The 14,245-nt window shown below is 32.4% G+C and overlaps 1 protein-coding gene across 1 annotated transcript in view; it reads left to right on the top strand.

The window, feature by feature from the left end:
- Positions 1–12,729, top strand: part of Ac3 (Adenylate cyclase 3) — a 105,728-nt gene extending 92,999 nt beyond the window's left edge. The window contains exons 6-19 of the mRNA XM_065370793.1: positions 1,600–1,758; positions 1,846–1,984; positions 3,186–3,373; positions 7,579–7,740; positions 8,044–8,131; positions 8,211–8,327; positions 9,271–9,539; positions 9,625–9,700; positions 9,792–10,014; positions 10,096–10,178; positions 10,261–10,362; positions 10,443–10,566; positions 10,644–10,768; positions 11,001–12,729. Of these exons, the coding sequence (XP_065226865.1) occupies positions 1,600–1,758; positions 1,846–1,984; positions 3,186–3,373; positions 7,579–7,740; positions 8,044–8,131; positions 8,211–8,327; positions 9,271–9,539; positions 9,625–9,700; positions 9,792–10,014; positions 10,096–10,178; positions 10,261–10,362; positions 10,443–10,566; positions 10,644–10,768; positions 11,001–11,264 (2,119 nt within the window). The 3' untranslated portion in view covers positions 11,265–12,729. The remainder of the gene's footprint in view (positions 1–1,599; positions 1,759–1,845; positions 1,985–3,185; positions 3,374–7,578; positions 7,741–8,043; positions 8,132–8,210; positions 8,328–9,270; positions 9,540–9,624; positions 9,701–9,791; positions 10,015–10,095; positions 10,179–10,260; positions 10,363–10,442; positions 10,567–10,643; positions 10,769–11,000) is intronic.
- Positions 12,730–14,245: the final 1,516 nt, after the last annotated feature.

Genomic DNA, 14,245 nt, shown 5'->3' with positions numbered 1-14,245 from the left:
AATTTTTTTCAAAAGCAGGTTTTTGGCAAGATTGCAAGAAATGTTTTCAAATTTTTTAATTTGGAGGTGACCAATCGGATCAAAATTCATGCAAAACAAAATTTTTTTCAGGTCAAAATTATTCCATAAATTTTTAAAGGAAACTAGAAAAAATTAAAAAAATTAAAATTCTGAAAAAATAAAAAGTTTAAAATGGGAAATATCAAAATTTGATTGAAAAAAATGAGAATAAGCAATACTGTCTTGCAAACAGTTTGCGATTTTGGTAAAGAAACGAAACTTCCAAACATTTTGGCAAAAATCAGTTTTGCTTACAGGAAATGTTGAATGTTTCACTTTGAAGGAGAGAAAAGTCGAGTCAAAATTTATTCAAGTCAGAATTTTTCCATCTTCAATCTTCATATACTTAAAACTGAAAAAAGTGAGTGAAAGAAATCAAAATTGTAAAAAATAAACAATAAAATGGGAAAGCAAAACTTTCTTCAATTTTTGCCAAAGCAAGATTTTTTATTAAACGTTTGGAAAAAGCTGGAAAAAAGGCCGGACAAAAGCAGTTGAAAAAAAAAACAAAAAAAGCACGATAAGCAGGACTGTAACTCACTCTGTAAACGATTCTCGATTATTTTTCCAGCAGGTAACTGCGTTTCGATAAATAATTAAATACAATTTATTCGACCTCATTTCACTACATTACGCAGAGCAACTTTCAAAAACTTCGTAAAATGAAAGCCTATTTACAACGAGGAAACTTTCTTTCACCTGTTCGACGATACGATGGTGGCGGTACATTTACCTATTTTAGGTACTTTTTTTTTGTACACTATAATAGTTACCTACTTTTTCACACAACTCAAATATTAATTAATTTTCTCGTTTTTTAAACTTCAGAAAAATGTTTAGGTACTTTGTTTTTTTTTTCTTCTAGCAATACAGCAATTAAATCGCGTTCATTTGTGTTCCATTTTGTACATTCTGGCTATTGTGAAAAATTAACAAAATGAAACCCCATTTAAAAAACTATTTAGCATCTGATGGTGCATTTGTTGGGTACATTTTTTTAAACGCAATATTTTTGTATCACCAGAATGTTCATTAATTTTTCCAAATGTTTTACGTTGTATTTTCATACTTTCCCTAACAAAACCATTCAAACTATATTTTCTCTTTTTCACGGCAAAATGGTCGCATTTAATATTCTTAACTTTCCATATACCCAATATTATTGTTTTTCCATTCAATACAGGCCTGAAAATTTCACTCTCTCTCTATTTCCCCTCATGCCAATCACACTCCTGTATTCTAAACTTATAATCCACACCTCACTGCTCACGTTCAGTGCTCACTTCAATAATCCAAGCACAGACATCTCTCTGTATCTACCTACTTAAGTTACGTCAATATGCCAACTGCCTGTGTTGATAAATCTCGCCACCGAATCCAACCAACTATACAGTTTCCTTTCATCGCGATTTAGCGTCTTCTTTTTATACAATATAGTATAAATTACACCCACCATTTTCTACACCTACTTCGAGTTTCACAACAGGCTGGTTTTAATTACACAAAAGCTCGCATCTAACCCTCGTAAACATTTTGCAGATACGTTCAACAAACCACAAATTCACCGGTAGACATGAGAGTGGGAATACATACAGGCGCTGTGCTAGCGGGCGTTTTAGGCCAACGGCAGTGGCAGTTCGATGTGTATTCCAAAGACGTAGAACTAGCTAATAAAATGGAAAGCAGCGGTCTACCAGGGTAAATATTATCTAGTCATTCATTGCTTCCATATCCGTTTGAAAATTCCCAACATTTGAAAATGAAAAATTCTACACCCGTACACAGCCGAGTTCATATATCGGAAAAAACCTACAGCTATTTGAACGACGAATTCGAGGTCGAGCCGGGATACGGAGAGAAACGCGAAGAAGCTCTCAGATTAGCCGGAATAAAAACATTTTTTATCGTCAAAGCTCTAAAACCGGTAAGTTTCTTTTTCATAATTACAGCATAGCTACTATCTGCAACATTACTTCGTCAAATGAGTGAGAAGAAAAATAAAATAAAAAAACACAAAAATAAACCTCCGGCGATAAATTAGGGAAATACGATGGTCGCGAAGGGATACGAGAAAATGCTTTCATAATTCCACTTGAGTTGGCCGAGTGCTAAAACCGAGAGAGACCGTCTTTTTATTACATAGTTATACGATTATGAAAAACTAGAATATTAATTTTAAAAGCGCAAAGATAGAATTTATTTCAAAAAACCAAGTCGGTATCGTTTCATTTTTGCACGTCGATATTCTCGTAGCCAAGTTCGTATCGCAATTAGCTTTTAAATCGACCTTATATTTAAATTTCCGCCACTTCGACGTAATTAATATTCTCCAACGGATCCATTGTACTCGTATATACAGGGTGTCCCGCGCTCGTACGATGATAATTTACATCTAGGAATACAGACGTGATGACATGAAAATAGTTGAATTGAATGTGAATTATTCACAATTGGTCGTGTATTTGCCATTTCAAAAGGATCATCGTTCGGGAAATTTATCAAAAAAGTATCCAAAAACTCGATAAAGTCGACGATATTGAACCATTAAACGAACATTAAAAACAATAACAGCGCCATTCGATTCATTATAAAAAAACATATCACGAAACGAGTATTTCAGCGGACACCCTGTATACAATACAGTCGATTAATTCGACACAAAATTCCATCAAAAAAACCACCAACCCCTATATACGAACTCGTGTAATTAAAGGTAAAATATCTCGACTTTATTTTTACCTACATCGTCTAATACAGCAAAAGGTATAGGGGACGTTTTAACGTTACCAACGCGCACACATTCGAATTAGCATGACAATTATAAAGTTAAGATATTTCACTTTCAATTACGAGTATCTCAACCGAGGATTAACTCTACTTTTCTCTAAAAAAGCAATTATAAACGGATTACACGCTTTGGTATTTATTACGCCGAGCATTAACGTGCTTCGCATGAAATTTATAGAAAATTTTTCATCAAGACGAAACTCGCGCTGGTATAAATTGGACATTTTTTCCAATTTATTGTACACGTAGCTGTATATATTAATCAAAGCACGTTGATATTTTTTTTTATACGATACGTCTGAAAATAGAAATTTCGCTAACCTTGATTCGATTTTCAGTTCAAAGGAGCTCAAGATGAAATACAAAATGGGAATATCGTCGACAACAGTCGAGAGAGTTCCGTAATAAATATAAACGACGATATGCTCGATGATTCCAAGTGTCCGCCGAAGAAAAGATCTCGAGAGGATTCCGATGGTTTCAAATTAAGGCTCAAAAAAGAATTAATGAATAGAGACGGATACAAGTAATATTGAATTTTTTACCTATATATATTATACCTTACCTACTTATTATACGCTTTTTACTTTCGCCGGTGGAAATTTGAATAAAAAGTAGATTACACTTGACATAGAATTGAAATTATTGAGAATTGATTTTTTCAAACTATCAGAGAAAAGTCTTTTCTGAGACAAATTCGTTCACATAACTGGTCTCAGATATTGAAAAATAAACAATGCCAATATGAAAAAAATCTTTCTTTGATACACTTTGATTCTTTTCGTTGAGTTATACCCCAATAAGGAATTTGATATGAAATTGAAAATCTGAACTGGGATAAATCATTTGTCTTGAAACTCATGGTCAGATATCAGATCAAACAAGGGAAAAATTGGATAAAATGGTCAAAACCACAAAAATCAAAAACTATATAAAAAACCGTTCCAGTTTCTGATATTTTTCAAAATTATGATAACTCGCTTCAAACTCTCTATGTAGCATCTGTAAGCTCCTCAAATTTTGAAAAAAATTCCTTTCCAATGGATGAGTGAGTGATGCGGTTAGAGCTTAAAACCAATTGGTAAAAATATGCCGAATTTTTTCAATTTTTCGTTCCTCATAATTTCTTTAGTAATTTCCCCTGAAGGGTTATGATGGGAAATTTGAAAGGTTACCTACGTCATTGTATCATTAAGGGAAAACCTGTAAAAAAATTCTAAAATTTCATGTAAGGTTCGAGTTGGTATGAAACAAATTTCATGCAGGGTGTCCACTCATTTCTGGAAATGATTTTCCCTTACTTTTCTAAGTTTTCCAGACCAATTTCTCCGATTTACCAGACCCTTCAAAAATGAATTACACATGCGGTCAGAGGGGGAGGGATATACTTGAACATCATGAGCACCAATTATCGTTAGTAGGTCTACAGTTGTGCTCTTTTTCTCCGAGCACAACTGTGTGCTCAATAGGGTGACCCTTATTTGAACTTGGTGGGAAAATTTTTATTGTTTTTTAGTGGCCCCCCCTCCTCCTTAGTTTGGTGCCACTCCATGAGAAGATAACACATTAAAATTTGAACTCAATCGATGGTATCAAAATTTTTAAAAAAAGTGATTTTTATTAATACGTATTTCGCATTTTTCTGGTTTGAGTATCATTATTTGTGATTTTTCGGTTCAATTATTCTATTTTCAAAAGTTGTGAAAGAGCATGTTAAATAGCCCGATCGAAGCGAGGGCAAAAGCTTTTGAAAATTTACAATTTGAAAAATAGAACGACTTCATAAAGAAATAAGCTCAGATTTTTAAAATAAAATTCCAGAGCTCGTACTCATTTTTTCCAAAAAAAAAGTTACTTCAGTAACCTAAAAAGCTCAAAAAAGTATCCAAAAAGTAACCAAAAAAGTGACAAAACATGGGCAATACATATATTTTAATGCTGAAAAAAAATCACTAAAAAACCAGAACTTTTCGCTTTTAATTAATCAAAATCTAAAAATGTGTTTTAATTTCAGCAAAAAGCAGGACATTTTGAAAATTGCTGCTAAGACAGCCCTTTTCCCAGTTTTTGCCAAAAAAGTTGAACCACAAATATTTTGCAACTTTTTGATAGAAAAAAAAACGAATTTTTTGGCAATTTTGGGCCAAAAATTGAAAATTTTCTCTATTTCTGGCAATAATTGCGAGACTTTTGATAATTTCAGCTAAAGAAATGGTTTTTTTATAGCACTTTCTGGCGAATAAACGTCACATTAGAACACTATTATTGAAAGAAAGTGAGAGTTTTTGGATGCAAAAAACTTAGCAATCTTGCAATATTACAAACATGAACACCTTTTAAAAAAAATTAGGAAATTTGCTAAAAAGCGAGATTTTTAAATGATACTTATAACCTAACTCACAAGCTGAGAAAATGCAAGACTTCAATAATTTTGCAAAAAGGAAGACTTTTGGGAATTCGGCATTTTGACAAAAGAGACCTGCGGAAAAACTGCTTGAGCAAAGCGAAGGTAAATTTTTTCATTATGAAAAATGGAAAAATCTGTTTGAAGTAACCTTTCACAAAATTCCCTGACATTTGAGTAAAAACTGCTGAAAATTCCAAAATTCCCTGACTTTTTCAGACCGACCAAATTCCCGGACTTTTATAAGTTTTCCAGGCTTGTGGACACCCTGTCATGTCATTTTTAATGTTTGGTATACTAAACATTGTAGAGAGTACTGTGGGCTGGGGAGGGGGAGGGGTTGAAAGAACGGATGGAAGAAATATGTAAGTCAATCGATTGAACTCGGTTTCTTCAGTCTTCAAATCGATAACAATCAACAGCAATTTACTTAAGAAATTTTCCTATTTTGATCAACAAACCTGGAATTATTTTTATCACCCCCCCCCCCTCCCAATTTAAAACGGCAGGTAAATTCCCACTTCAAAAATGAATTCGCTAAAAAGATGTTGAAAAAAGATTTTCGTTATGTTTTTTTGAAATTTTCAAATTATATCAATCAAATTTCGTGTTCATTTGTTCAGCAAACATGAAAATTTGAGCTTTCACTTGAAAAGTCCAATTTTGAACTTTTAAATGACAAATTATCAGTAATAGAGAAATCTTATAATTTATCTTTGCCCAATCTTGATTTTTCCACAAAAATCGTATTTATTTATCCCATTCCCTAAAAAAAAAAAACAAAAAAAAATGGTGCCCAAAAAAATCTCAAAATGTAAGAATAACAAAAAACTTGCAAAAATATTTTAAAAAAAATCAAATCGAGGTATTCTCATCATTGAAGAATGAACGATTGTACGTATATACCTTCAGTTTAGCCCCCCTCCCCCTCCAGCCAATAAAAAATCCTATACCAACAATGAGAAATTTCTTGTTTGGCCGAAGTTGCTCGTTGATCACATATATCACCACCATTGAAAATACTTCAAGTTGATAGGTTGATGCTTATGAAAATTCAGGTTCTACCCGTCTCTATGAAAACTTTATCGGATTCGTGATTCTTTACTTAAGTCACAAAATTCAAAATTAGCAATCATAACTTTGACCAGAAATATATTTTTTCGGTTAACAAGTCTGCTTTTACAGCAAAAAAGTTCAAAATAAAAATCTTCAATTAATAAATCTCACACAGACCTGTTTAAAAACACCCACTTCATTCGAAAATTTTTCCAAAATCATACATTTAGGTATTCAAAGTTAGAACGCGATCTAAATCACGGAGGAAGTCACTCCAAATTTTAATTCAAAATTAGATAATCAAAAATCATATAATTTTGTTAAATAATTTCAAAAAACAAATCAACACGTACGTGTGTCTTTCGTTAGATGTATCGCTTATCAGTTCCGTACGCATTGTGTGTTCGATGATAAACGTTTTAGAGAGAAAGTTTTACATACCTTTAGAACATCTAAAACGAAATATATTCCAACCAGCACGATAATTTTAAAACCAGGCAAAAGGAAATCGAAAAAGACCCAAAATTATACCACCATCAAAAATTTCAGGAACAAAATTTTATTTTTCGATTTTTGAAAATTCAAATTTGAGCCATTTTTATGAAAAGAAAAAAATGATGAAATAAAAGGCTGTATGGTTTATACAGAGTCGATTGGTGATGGTTTCAAACCGTTCTGAAGCTCTGATAGCGAATTTTCAGATCTTACAATTTTCGATAAAACGCTTTAGGTAGTTGGTATTTTCTAAATGAAGTGAAAATGAAATTCAGTACCTATAATTCATGAGAAATTGCCTAAAAAATCTTTAAATACCCTTGTCAAAAATTGAAAATTTGACTTCAGCCTTGACATTTTCGTTGGCGTGATGTATTTTGAGTTCTCTAATGAGTATGTAGATAACTGTGGTGGCTTCATGTTTTGAATGATTATTGATTATAGCAAAAGAGATTTCTAGTGACTTGGCTAGGTAAAAAATCAAAGAAATACCCACCACCCAAAAAGCTTTTTTCACTGCGGGATATTATGTACTTATTTATATGAATCAATATCAAACAGAAGAAAAGTATACATGAATTAAAATACAACAAAAAGCACTGAAAAGTGAAAACGTTCATTAACCGTTACGATACAGCTCCAAATACAAAGTTAATACCCCATAAAAATGCCAAAATATCCAGGCACGAACTAGACATCAATATTATTACGATGATAATGCCACAAATGAATCCTAATACCGTCAATGTTGAATTTCGAATAAAATCTTGTTACAGAGAGCTGAGCAAGCACACTTCCATGTTCACGTTATTGTTCAAAAATTCCGCAAAAGAACGCGAATATAATTACCATAATGAAAATTTAACCAGCGTATCGTTGATCGGATGTCCTATAGCACTATTGTTTACATCAATCGCACAAGCTACCGTATTACCGAGGTAAGCTATCAATCGTTTATAATGTCATCGTCATCGTACAGTAAATTGTAAATTAAATGAGTAAGAATGGACAAAAAAAAACAAAACTTACCCATGTGAAAACCTTGTGAAAACACGTCCAGTGTTTCTTCCATTCCATGAGAAAACAGCAAAAATCTGCCTACAGCAATCCATGAACGGAGCAGCAAACGAAAACGAAATCTCGAATTTCCAAAATTAATTCGCGAAACACGAACACATTATTAGATAGAATTACGATATTTTATTAAAGCATATCTCTAACTGTAACCGAAATTTTTCCAGGAACATTCTCAGTATATGTTCATTCGGTGTCGGATTCTTTCTAATTGTTATTTTTGTGATACTTTCCATAGCGGAATTGTTTCCAAGAGTAAGTAACTTTATTCGTAAAAGCACTAACACCATAATTTCAGCGACCGAAAATACAATACTTGACTTGAAAATTACAGACTTTTCCCGAACTTGTCGTATGGTATAGCACGATTATCAATAATTCGTCCGATATCAGGCGACTAATTGCTGTGATTATTGTATTTCTACTCACGGTAGCAAGTATCGTTGACTTGGTAAGTATTCGCATCATTTATCATCACATTAAACCGCTTATGCTAATAAAAATGTCGAAAATCAAACTACGCGAACTTCAAATGCATCGAATAATACAATAATAACATCATAATAATGAATAAATAATTAATTACGAAGACAAAACAAACGTAAGTTGAATGACACCAAAGAAATTCACGACGAACCACTTCAAAAGAAATTTCCAACTACAACCGGTATGAAAACGAAAAGAAAATGGCGTACTCGCCAGTGACGCGCAATGTTACCAACCGAACCGCTAGAAAAATGTTTTGAGTCGGGGTTGTAAAATTTCGTATTTATTTTTTTGAAAGTGTGTTTCTAGTTATGATTAATCATTTTTGGTGTTTTTGAGTTTATTTCATTAAGACTAAGTATAATAAAATAGTAAAAGCACTCCAATTTTGTGAATGATTCATTTTGCATAAAAATATCAGCCATAAAAAATACTCCAGTCCAACTTCCAAGTAAACATAAATTATTCAACAAGTAAAACCTTCAGCTTCAACTTCAACACCAAACACTAACTTTGTAGCAAAGACCAAACAAAGATCAACAATCAAGATTAACAAATTATTATTTAATAATAAAACAAAATAATATTACTTTCAAATTTCAATTTCATTTTATCAATCGTTCACACTTATTTTTTTCATTTTTCTCCAAAAAATTTTATCGTAATCCCTTTTTATGCCGCAGTACGTGAAATTAAAAAAGAGACACTGTAGAGCTCAAGCAAGTGCTTTATTTAGTTTATTTAGAGCTATGAAGAGCAGTCAGTAGGCCTAAGCTACGTATTCATATTTTTGGTATTTTGGTTCATAAAAATATGTACCTAATTCACATTATTATACCTAAGTACAATACATACATTCTTCTATCTGTATTCTTCAAATTTTAAAACCCCTCATTATTCTGTTACAGATTCCTTGCGAAACCGAAGCGATTATTACATCAGATACCGCAAATCAAACCATGATTGATGATATCGACAAAATGTGCTTATATCCATCTTACTTCACCCACTTCTGTGTATTGATTCTGATAGCTGTGACATTAATCGCACATTTATCACACATAGTAAAAGCTTCGCTGCTACTTGTAATAGCTGCGAGCCACTGTATTGTCACCATGTTCCTCATCCGAGAATGCATTATTTTTGAACAATTTCGTTCGCCATCCTATGAGAGCTGGTAAATACTTACAAATAACTGACAGCTGAAAAGATTTTCACATTCTTGTTTCGGAATCATTCAACTTGCTACTTTTTTTTCCTAGGCATAAACCAGCTACCTTTGAGTTATCACTGTTACTTCTGGGTGTCAGTAATTCCTTAGCATTTCTAGGACGACATGTGAGTTGGAAAGAAATCATCAAAATACTTACTCGTCATCTAATAGGTATTAGATGTATGTATTTATTTTTTTTCACGATTTTGGTTACAGATGGAAAAGGCATCTAGAGTATTGTTTTTATGGAGAACAGAAGTAGAAGAGCAACGTGAGAAAGCTTCAGATATAGGAAGACGAAACGAAGCACTTGTTTATAATATTCTACCTAAACACGTAGCTATTCATTTCATGCAATGCAAACGTCAGCATGAAGAACTGTACAGTCAAAGTTACGCCGAAGTTGGCGTATTATTTGCTTCCATGCCTAATTTTTCGGGTAGGTCTGAATTGTTTCGAGACATTAATTTGGATATTCATTCACTTTACTCACTAAATATCAACTCATATTTTTGTTTAGATTTTTACTCCGAAGAAACTGTAAATAACCAAGGATTAGAATGCTTAAGATTTCTAAACGAAGTTATTTCTGATTTTGATGCTGTAAGTGAGACATTCGTTAAACATAAATCAGGTTTATAAAATGATTCGATGATATTGAACGTTCGTCATATATTTTCTATAGCTTCTCGAGTATCCTCAATTTCAAGATAACATAATAAAAATCAAGACAATCGGTTCAACGTATATGGCTGCTAGTGGTTTAAATCCATCTCGTATAGTTCGAGTAAGAGATATATCTTCATCAACCCTTCGATTTAGACCTACGTTCGTTAGTAGGTACTGATGGGGAAAATTTTGTTCTAGCCGGACGATCCAATCGAAATAAGATGGGCTCATTTAGCACTGCTGGTAGAATTTGCATTAGAGCTGAAAAAGGCATTACAAAGCATCAACGAGCAAAGTTTCAACCATTTCGTTTTAAAAATGGGTAGGTATTTTCGAAAAGCATTATTTATTATGTAATTCGTATCGTATAATTTAATTATTAACTTCGTATATTTTCAGGAATTAATCACGGCCCAATCACCGCAGGCGTGATCGGAGCACGCAAACCACACTACGATATTTGGGGTAATTCGGTGAACGTAGCTTCAAGAATGGAAAGCACAGGAAAAGCAGGATGCATTCAGGTTAATACACGAAACCTATTTAAATCACTAATTAATTCTTGAGAAAAAAAATTCAGCCCTAAAATAATAAAATGCGTACAACTTGCGCATATCTTTCGGTACAAGTTGATATCGATTTTCCCTCTAACTGCAACTCATCCACATACCTATAACATTTCTAGCAACTGTTGCTTCGTATTACATACCTACATATGTTGGTACTCGTAGTAAAACAATTGGTAATTTTCAATAGGTGACCGAAGAAACGTGCACCATACTTCAGCATTTCGGATATAAATTCGAACAAAGAGGTTTAGTGGCTGTGAAAGGAAAAGGCCAATTAATGACGTATTATTTGATCGGTAAAGGCTGCCCGCATCCGATACCACCCCCTTTAATGGAAACCGTTCGAGAAGAAGAAGAGGAAGACGACGACGACGATCAAAATAACAACGAAACTCGTAACACCGAACAGGACGCTTTACTTTCCAAAGAAGAGGAAGAACAAAATAAATAAAACCAGTCGTAAAGATGGTTCAAATGTGATTATCGTGCATTTTTTAAACTTACTTTTTCTATAGCTATACGAGAAAATTCGAGTAAATTCTTCGAAAAGGTCGTATTTCTGAGTAAAGATTGACGTATAAGAGTCATTAACGTGTATTCCGCGACTATTTAATTAATTTATATGGTGCGAATGAATATTTGATGTTGGATGGAACAGAAAAACTGCTCGAGGAGCAGCTAAATCGCAATTTCGCTACTTATCTGTACAAGTTGGTTAATTAATTTTTGTTACGAGTTGACTGAGAATGGGAACATTGCTATCGTTATTGTTATTTTACCTACCTAAATCGTTTTGTTAAATAATTTTAATGATTTTTTTGCATATTTCAAATGTTTCGTTTGATTAAGTTAGATTTGTGGTTTTTTGAATTTTATTAAAGTAATGCAACTCTTGCGATACCTACTTATATCTTATCATACTGTTTTTTTTTTCATGTTTTTTTTTTGGGTGAAAAAACAGAGCAATACTTACTATGAGGTAAGATTGACATTTTGAGGATAGGAATTTATATTAATTTTTTTGATTACCTCTTTGAACCGTTGAAAAACAAAAGTAAGTAGATTAATATTAAATTAGTTTTCTCGTAGTTTTAATTTTCTTGAACTTTCAAATCGATAATATTATTCCAAAAACTTAACAATAAAAATAAAGCCTCAGATGTCAAAAATTATAAACGGGCTGTTGATCAACGTATTAATTTTTACTAAGTTAAAATTCTTTGTAATAATTTCTATTTTAGATGTTTTGTTTTGTTTTTGTATAACGACACTAAGTTTTTTTGTTGTGATTTATATTTTACCATAATGTTCTATAAACTACCTATGTACTTATTTTTAATTACGTCGTTTGATTCATGAACCTATCTCTATATTATGTAATGTACTTCTTTTTCTTCTCATTTCGTGTAATTTATTAATTAAGTATTTTTCATTTGTACATTCGAATAAGAATTTTTTTATGTTACCATTTTGAAAAAATGCGACAGCTAAGGATAGTTTAGCATTAAAAACATGTATTTTATGATGTAGTTATAAAAAATTATTTAATTTGTGATACTTTTACGTAACTTTGTTACAATCATTGTTTTAAATGTAGTGTACCTATGGTTTTCATGTTCCGTTGTTTGAAAAAAAATTACAGAAGGGGAAACCCTTCTAGATTAATACAATTCCTTTCTTTCCTCTTTTTTTTTTTTGCATGTACCTAAACCTACACGAACAATATTAGAGATTCATTGTGTACGATGTAGAGAACATAATGATGGTGTACTTATTTGGGAAAACGTTGTTTTTTTTACCGACATACTCATCGGATTTAAAAGAAATATCCTACTATAGGTTTGTTTCTATAGAAATATAGCTATTTTGTATGCGAATTGTAAAATACTCGATAATAAAAGGTTTAAATTTGCAAATTATTTTTATTATTTCATTTTTAATGTAAGGCAGATTGATTAAAAAATATCAAGTTGGACTTGAACCGGCCTTACAATTAGATACCTAACGCTTAACAGTTGTTTTTTTAGGTTGACTTTGAATAAAATGAAACAAAAAAAAAATAAAACGAAAAAGTGAAATTTAAAAAAAATTGGAAATAAAATTCATGCTTTGGGAAAAGAAAAATTTTGATTTTAAGGTCCCAAATTTGACTTCAAAATTTTAAAATTCTGGTGCAATTGAACGTCACGCTGGAGGCTCCAGAATGACCAAAGATGCTGAAATATAGGACTTGCACGAAATTTTTAAACTGTACAAAGGTAGATCGAAATATCAAGCAAAAATGTATCATCTGTCAAAATTTCAAGTGCTAAAGTGCGTTTTTCGATTTTTGGTGAATTTTTGAAAATCAAATTTAGGCCAAAAATGAGGGAAAAAATCAAAATTTTACAAAATTGACCAAGAAAGCTGAAATTTGGGATACACCTTATTTTCGACATGCCAAATCGATTGAAAACTGTTTCAAACCGTTTTGAGCAGTTCTGGAGCCTCCAGCTGATTTTTGAAACTCGAAATTCCCACAAAAGTTCACCAAAATGGAATTGGATAGCCGAAATTTACTCTGAAAACTAATTTCAATATGGTACGAAGTCGACTGCTGCTGAATTTTAAGTCGTTTTGAAGCCATCAGCGACTTTTTGAAAATTACTGGAGCCTCCAGTAGATTTTTAAAACTTGAAATTTCCCAAAATTTCATCAAATGGAGATGAAAAGCCAAAATTTATTCTGCAAACTAATTTCAATACTATACGAAGTCGTCTGCTGGTAGATTTCAAGTCGTTTTGGAGCCTCCAGCAACTTTTTGAGAGGTCGTATGGTGTTTTTTGGAAAATTGAAATTTCCAAAAAGTAGCTGGAAGCTTCAAAATCATTTAAAACCATTTAAAACCACCATGTAGTCGACTTCATATCGTATTGAAATTAGTTTGAGAAGTAAATTTCGGCTTGCCAACTCCATTTGGTAAAATGTTGCGGGAATTTCAAGTTTCAAAAATCTACTGCAGGCTCCAATAACTATCAAAAAGTCGCTGGAGGCTCCAAAATGATTTAAACCCTTCTGAAGTCATCTTCAGAGGGTGTTAAAATTAGAGTGTAGAGTAAATTTCAGCTTTGCATCTCCATTTGATGCAATTTTGTGAAAATTTAAAGTTTCAAAAATCTGATGGAGGCTCCAGGAATTTTCAAAAAGTCGCCAGAGGCTCCAAAACGACTTGAAATTTACCTGCAGTAATTCGTAGCGCATTGAAATTAGTTTGCAGAATAAATTTCAGCTTTCCTACTCCATTTTGGTGAAATTTTGTGGGAATTTCGAGTTTCAAAAATCCGCTGGAGGCTCCAGAACTGTTCAAAACGGTTTGAAACAGTTTCCAATCGATTTGGCATGTCGAAAATAAGGTGTATCTCAAATTTCAGCTTTCTTGGTCAATTTGGTGAA

Source organism: Planococcus citri, chromosome 1, assembly GCF_950023065.1.
Source record: "Planococcus citri chromosome 1, ihPlaCitr1.1, whole genome shotgun sequence".
NCBI lineage: Eukaryota > Metazoa > Arthropoda > Insecta > Hemiptera > Pseudococcidae > Planococcus > Planococcus citri.
The sequence above is the reverse complement of the archived record's forward strand: the minus strand, read 5'-3'. Positions and strand labels throughout refer to the sequence as shown.